A 7709-nucleotide genomic window follows, 5' to 3' on the forward strand; every position below is an offset into this window, starting at 1 on the left:
AATCAGATCTAATGATAGACTTTGATGCACCAGTATCCAACGTCAAAGTACGCTTGTCGCCATTAATAACACCCGCAATAGTTAAATTGTTATTTTTCTGTTGAACTATTGCTATGGAGATGGTGGGGCCATCGTCTGTGGGAGCCAGCTCTTGCCCCGCTGAACTAGCTCGATTTAGTTTAAAGGTGACTCACTTGACTGTGGGGTCGCCTTCTTATGGCTATTGTTTAATGGAGATGGTGATGTGGACCTTGACCGTTTGCGTCGTGCTTTGCATTCTCGAGCTAGATGTCCCGGCTTATCACAGTTATAGCATTTGATCCGAGATTTATTTGCCTCTTGCTTCATTTCTTGCATTGCCTGCTTCATAGCCTCTTTCATCGACTCAATAACGGACTTTGGTTCGTCACACTCCGTCTCTACTTTACGTACCTTGTGAATTTGAGGCCGCGCTAGCAATCTTGCAGTCTCCTGTGCAAGTGCGAATGTTACTGTTTCAGCGAATGTAGCCTTTTGTGACGCATATGTTGCACATTTTATATCTGGGTCTCGAATTCCATTGACGAAGGTCTCAATCTTGATGCGGTCCACAAGAGGATGACTCTCACCTGGGTATGTCAAAAGCACTAGCCGCTCAACTTCTGTTGCGAAATCTTGTAGGGTTTCGTTCGATTTCTGGATTCTTCCTCTCAATTCCATTCTGAAGATGTCCTGCTTATGCTCTCCGCCATACTTGCGTTGGAGTGCCGCTATTACTTCATTATAGTTATTTCTAGAAGCAGCGGGAATGCTTTGTATCACATCAGCAGCATTGCCCTTTAATGCCAATAGAAGTTCAATTGCTTTATCATTGTCATTCCACAAATTTCTACAAGCAACCATTTCGAATTGGAATTTGAAGACATCAAATGACGTTGAGCCATCGAAAACAGGAGTTTTGATTTTTGAGCCCTCGATGACGCGCACTGGACCACCTTTAATTTCCAGCTCTGACATTTTTTCCTCGATGTGCAGAAACTTCTCATCATGAACCATAATTTTCTCATCCACAGAAAGAACTTTCTTATCCAATTCCACAATTTGATTTTCTATATGGTCCACACGTTTTTCCATGCCTTCAGAAATTTGTTGTAGTTTTTCATTGAGAATTCTAGAATTTTCGTCCATCTTTTTTGAATTTTCGTCGAATTTTTCTTCCAATTTTCTAGAATTCTCATCCATGATTTTTCTAGAATTTTCGTCGAATTTTTCTTCCATTTTTCTAGAATTTGCTTCCATCATTTTGCTCAAAACATTGAGCATTGATGTGTAATCCACAACACTCGAAGCCACAGATGGAGTTCCTACACTGCTTGTATTGACGAGTATTGATTCATCAATGTCTTCCTTATAATCAAACTCATGCGTCGCAATGTCCATATTACGCCGTTCAAACTCTTCCAGTAGACGCTTTTGAAGCTGGGCCTTATTGCCTGTTGTCGGCAGCTCCAGTTTGCTCAATTCCTTTTTTAAGTCTTCCACACGAAGCTCATTAAACTTCATTGTAGATTTTTTCCCGTTATTTCACTTCCGACACCAATTGTTACGTTTTTATATTTAGGCGTTTTTAATTACCCGACAATTAAAACACAGTTCTTTTAAATAACGACAATCTACAATTCATTTACTATGACTTCACACTTTACAATTCGTTCACACTGAAGTTATTCGTTTGACGCTTTAATTAAGACTGCCTCGTTAGCAGCATGCGAGCGCTTTTATATATGACGGTGTGGCAATACGAGAACATTCTGGTAGCACTACAATATTCTGGCAACGCCAGAACATTCTTAGACAATGCTAGAAGGATCTACGATCATTAAGTTATTCGTCTGGTGGCTGCCAAACACATACACACTCACATAGATATATGCTCGCATTACTACAACAACAATGACAATAGACAATGAGATGAAATGAGAATGCAGAATAACAAAGCAAAGGGGTTGCTATTCTATGAGAGAGTAAGAACTAACATTTCGGTAAGCAAACAAAAGAACATAAAAGAAATTCAGGAAAATACTAGAAAATGAATAGATGATTCCAACAAGTGATAGCGAAATTTTATCGTTACAATTTGAAATTTTAAATTAACGGAAACTAATTTAAATAAACTTATATCTATAATTATCAAATTCGTAACAATATTATTAACTGTTGGGAAAGAAAATATTATTAAAAATTATACAAATGGTCTTTTTTGAATTTTTTATTAAAGTAACGAGTAGTAACGAGTACTCAATTCAAAAGTAACGAGTAGTAACGAGTAGTCAAAAGTAATCAAAATTTCCAACATTAATAAACACAGGCCACAACAAAATGGAAAACACAGAGCCCAAACTTGAATTGTCCATGATGCAATACAAAGGTAGTTAACTCATTTGTTGGGAATATACCCTCGTGTTCTTTTTGAAGAATTCGCAAATTGTTCAATTGTTTCTTAATATCCCTGCCAACATTTTTTGAATTTGACAGCTCTTCTGAGAATCCCCACCACGTCGAAAACAGTCGCGACGTCACTATTGAGAAGTTGTACCACGCCAAGTTACTACAAAAAAAAAAAAACGTTTCAGATGAGTGCAATTATTAGGTGCCTTTTTAGATAAATTTAGAACGACACCAATAAGAACCCCTTCAAACAATCAAGTGAATTTTAAGATAGTTGTAAACGAATAATTCTGGTCAAGTAAAACACGGTTATTTAGATGTTTATTAATTTGATTAAACATTCCCTGCCATTTTTTGCATTTCACGTCGAAAACAATCGTATACGACACCCAAAACTCGTCGGAAAAGCGCCGTCACTATTGAGAAGTTGTACCACATCAAATTACTACAAAAAAGTATTGCGTGAATGCAAATATTATGTGCCTTTTTTAATAAATTTAGAACGACGCCAATAAGAGTCTCTTCAAAAAATCAGAAAAAGTGCATTTTAAGATAGTTGTAAAAGAATCATTGTGGTCAAGTAAAACACGATTGTTTAGATGTTTATTAATTTGATTAAACATTTATAAATTCTTATAAATATAACATTTATACCACTATCACAGCACATTTAACATAATTTGTTTCAATAATAATAGAATGATGTTGATATACAAGTGGCAAGGTACATGTTGCAGCGTCTATCAGCCAGTGTTTTTATTCTCATGAAGGTAGCGTGTCTGTAAAATATCTGAAAAACAATCACTTTATTCCATATGGAAAGTCAAAAATTGTTCACCGATATAGCTTTTACAATTTTAAGGTGGGTACTATGTTCGGTTTTCGAATTGAAAATCACTTTATTTTCGCGATTACTTTTCCTGAAATAATCAAAATTATAAATCAAAACCAAAATATTCCTGTAAAGTCTTGCCGAAATCTAGGGGAACAAGAAATTTATCTGCTTCATATTGAACTGTTTTATTAAAGTAACCGCGAAAATTTCAACAAGAAAAGCGAACATAGTACTTACCTTTAAGCGAAATAACTATGTTTTCAGCAATTCATTGTCGATTTTATTTAAATAAATTATAAGAAGCTAGTAGTTCATCACTACAACAACCGCCAACTGTGATGGGGGAAGCTTATCAAAAAGTACAAAATGTACATGAAAGTATTTCGCCCTCACTACTGTTAGAAGAGCCATTTTATATTTTGTGAAACGCCAAGCGCAACTAGCTTAATATAATTTATTTAAATAAAAACAAAAATAAAGTGCTGAAAGCATAGTTATTATTAAATTGTGAAAGGTATATGGTGAACAATTTTCAACTTTCCAAATGGAATAAAGTGATTGTTTTTTCAGATAGTTTTCCAGACACGCTGCCTCCATCGAGAATAAACAAACGGCTGATAGACACTGCAACATGTAACTTGCTACGTGTAAATCAACATCAATCTTTTATTAATGAAAATAGTTATGTTAAATGCGATAAGATAAACGGAAAAATGTTATATTTATAAGAATTTATAATTGTTTAATCAAATTAATAAACATCTACAAAATCGTGCTTTACTTGACCACAATGATTCTTTCACAACTACCTTAAAATGTACTTTTCCTGATAGTTTCAAGGGGCTCTTATTGGCGTCGTTCTAAATTGATCTAAAAAGGCACTTAATAATTGCACTGATGAGAAACTTTTTTGTCACTTCTCAATAGTGACGGCGCTTTTCCGACGAGTTTTTGATGTCGTATACGATTGTTTTCGACTTGGTGGTGATTCTCAGTACTGCCGTCAAATTCAAAAAATGTTGGCAGGGTTTTGTCAAAATTTTAATAAATTTTTTATAGAAAAATTTTTAAATAATCAACAATTTATTTAAGGAATATTTGGAAGAAATAGAGGGTGGTTAAAATTTCAAGGGCCGATGTTGATTTTGAATAAAACATAAACTATTAGGGAAATTATTGTAATTTTATTTTATTATGATATATTGGTACTACTCAATTATGAATGGAACAAAATATCGGCCAAATGGGCGCCGCGACCTCGGTGGCACACCTTCATCCGATGGTCCAAATTTTCGATGACGCTGAGGCATAATGGAGGTTCTATACCGTTAATGTACCGAATTATCTCATCCTTTAGCTCTTGAATTGTTGCTGGTTTATCGACGTACACCTTTTCTTTCAAATAAATCCCAAAAAAAGTCCAACGGTGTCAAATCACATGATCTTGGCGGCCAATTGACATCGCCATTACGTAAGATATCACGGCCACTGAATTTGTTGCGCAAAAGAGCCATTGTTTCGTTAGCTGTATGGCAAGTGGCACCATCCTGCTGAAACCACATATCGTCCACATCCATATCTTCCAATTCGGGCCATAAAAAGTTCGTTATAATCTCACGATAGCGAACACCATTCACAGTAACTGCCTGACTGGCCTCATTTTGGAAAAAATACGGCCCGATGATGCCGCCAGCCCATAAGCCGCACCAAACAGTCACTCTTTGTGGATGCATTGGTTTTTCGACAATCACTCTTGGTTTCTCGTTCGCCCAAATGCGGCAATTCTGTTTATTGACGAATCCACTGAGGTGAGAATGTGCCTCATCACTGAAGATGATTTTCTTCGAAAATTGATCATCCACTGTTGCCATTTCTTGGAACCATTTAACACGTTGTTGCCCTGCCAGCATTTCAAAGTTCCATTTCATCCTCATCGCTACCACTGACTCGTAAATGTCACCACAACCATCGCGAACTGTGATGGGGGAAGCATATCAAAAAGTACAAAATGTACATGAAAGTATTTTGCCATCACTACTGTTAGAAGAGCCATTTTATTTTTTGTGAAACGCCAAGCGCAACCACCCTGCCAGCATTTCAATGTTCCATTTCATCCTCATCGCTACCACAGACTCGTAAGTGACACTGCAACAATCGCCAACTGTGATAGTATTTTGCCATCACTATTCGCATGAAGTATTTTGCCATCACTATTGTTACAAGAGCCATTTTATATTTTGTGAAACACCAAGCGCAACTGGCTTATTATAATTTATTTCAATGAAAACAAAAATAAAGTGCTGAAAACATAGTTATTACGCTTAAAATTGTGAAAAGTAAATTGGTGAACAATTTTTTACTTTCCAAATGGAATAAAGTGATAGTTTTTCAAATATTTTTCCAGACACACTGCCTCCATTGGGAATAAAAGTACTGGCTGATAGACGCTACAACATTTAACTTACAACTTGTAACTCAACATCAATCTCTTATTAATGCATAAAAATGTGTTAAATGTGATGTGATAGCCGTATAAATGTTATATTTATGAGAATTTATAAATGTTTCATAAAATTAATAAACATCCAAACAATCGTGTTTTACTTGACCACAATGATTCTTTTACAACTATCTTAAAATGCACTTTGTCTGATTGTTTGAAGGGGCTCTTATTGGCGTCCTTCTAAATGTATCCAGAAGGGCTCCTAATAATTACACTCATGCGATACTTTTTTGTAGTAACTTGGCGTGGTACAACTTCTCAATAGTGACGGCGCTTTTCCGAGGAGTTTTGGATATCGTATACGACTGTTTTCGACGTAGTGGGGATTCTCTGAAGCGCCCCCAAATTCAAAAAATGTTGGCAGGGCAGCTTGTTATATTTTATTTAAATAAAAACGAAAATAAAGTTCTGAAAACAGAGATATTACGCTTAAAATTGTGAAAGGTATATGGTGAACAATTTTCGACTTTCCAAATAGAATAAAGTGATCGTTTTTCAAATATTTTTGTCCAGGCACGCTGTCTCCATCGAAAATAATGATAGACGCTGCAATATGTAACTTGCTACTTAAAACTCAACATCATTCTTTTATTAATGCAAAAAATTATGTTAAATGTTATGAGATAAACCGAAAAATGTTATATTTATAAGAAATTATAAATGTTTAATCAAATCAATAAATTTTTGCTATCGAAAATTTCCCTAGAGGTGTATACCGGCCTTTATTAAAAAAATGTGAAATGCTATTACAAATAGTAATGCATTTCTTAAGTGTAGCGCTACACATACACCCCACTGTGCAATGTCAAAGTCATCTACCGCACTAACGCCGTTATAGAATTTCCAGGTGTGCCATATTTTCGTTTATAATTGACATTCCTCTATATGCTGACATTTTTGCAGCAATCTGTTTTGACAGTTCTATTTGACAGATTTTAAGGTTAGAAAATTATAACACTATCTTCTGTGAACTTGGGGTTTCATTTGCAAATAGAGCAAACAGGTATATTTAACGTAATATTTTTTTTATTAAGTTATAAAACAACTGTGGAAAAATTTAAAAATCACTTTAGTAGAAATATCTATGTTGTATATTTTATGTGCTAATAAGTATTTTTCTTACATTTGCAGATTTTCTCACTCGAAATCGCCGCATTACATAACTTTGCCTGCAAAAATGTCTCAAGCTCCAGTTCGTGTATCACCTTTGATTAAGTTCGGCAGATGGTCCCTGTTGACCCTCGGCATTGGCTATGGTGCCTTCCACCAAAACCGTTTGTCCAAGAAGGAGGAGAAGGTTCGTGAAATCGAAGCCCAACAGAAGGTGATCCGTGACGCCAAATTGGCTGAGGAAAAGAAGAAGAGTGCTGCCGCTGAAATGCGTGCTTTGGAAGAATTGAGCAAACCTCCCAAGAAGGCATAAACCCCTTAAAAATTAAATGCCGCATTGAAGTTCAATGTATATTTAGTTTAACTTAATTAAATCACTAAAACGAAACGACATCATTCTAATTTGGGATTCCAAATCTTTTACTTACATGGTGTTTGTGAACGTTGGAGTGCATCTTGTTTTATTGTGACATCAATGTGAAATCCGATTAACTTTTCTTTAAATACTATTCGCTTAAAGTGATGTTTTGTTTGGAAAAGAAATTTTTATCGACTTATATGAATAAATCCATGTAAAATGATTTATTTCAAAAAAGTGTACAATAATTGTGCTAGTATCTTCCTCACTTATCGTTTGATTATATCCAAATGTTCCTTGTATCCTCCTGTTGCGAAATAAGTAGAACATTTTTATTGGATATGCAAACATGGGTGAAGAAGAAGTATACATGAATGGCCAACACAGTAGACCTAAAAAAGTATCCATAGTCTAACCTAGAGTGGGTATCATAATGAATGTCACAGTATAAAATACATGTTACTGTTTGGTGTTGT

At 35.3% G+C, this 7709-nt stretch overlaps 1 protein-coding gene across 2 annotated transcripts; it reads left to right on the forward strand.

Annotated features, from left to right (window-relative positions):
- Positions 1-6615: 6615 nt before the first annotated feature.
- Positions 6616-7277, forward strand: ATPsynE (ATP synthase, subunit E). 2 transcript variants are annotated; one of them, XM_075291999.1, is made up of 2 exons: positions 6616-6768; positions 6897-7277. In XM_075291999.1, exon 2 carries the CDS (start codon positions 6943-6945, stop codon positions 7186-7188), a length of 246 nt encoding a protein of 81 aa, XP_075148114.1. In that variant the 5' UTR covers positions 6616-6768; positions 6897-6942; the 3' UTR covers positions 7189-7277. The 2 variants fall into 2 exon arrangements, with proteins under 2 accessions (XP_075148114.1, XP_075148115.1); XM_075292000.1 differs by having other exon boundaries at positions 6738-6779.
- Positions 7278-7709: the final 432 nt, after the last annotated feature.

The sequence above is a fragment of the Haematobia irritans genome, chromosome 1 (genome assembly GCF_050003625.1).
Source record: "Haematobia irritans isolate KBUSLIRL chromosome 1, ASM5000362v1, whole genome shotgun sequence".
NCBI classification, from domain to species: Eukaryota; Metazoa; Arthropoda; class Insecta; order Diptera; family Muscidae; genus Haematobia; species Haematobia irritans.

Bases quoted from the DNA above. Each gene is read 5' to 3' on its own strand.
- ATPsynE (XM_075291999.1), top strand. From the start codon at position 6,943: ATGTCTCAAGCTCCAGTTCGTGTATCACCTTTGATTAAGTTCGGCAGA.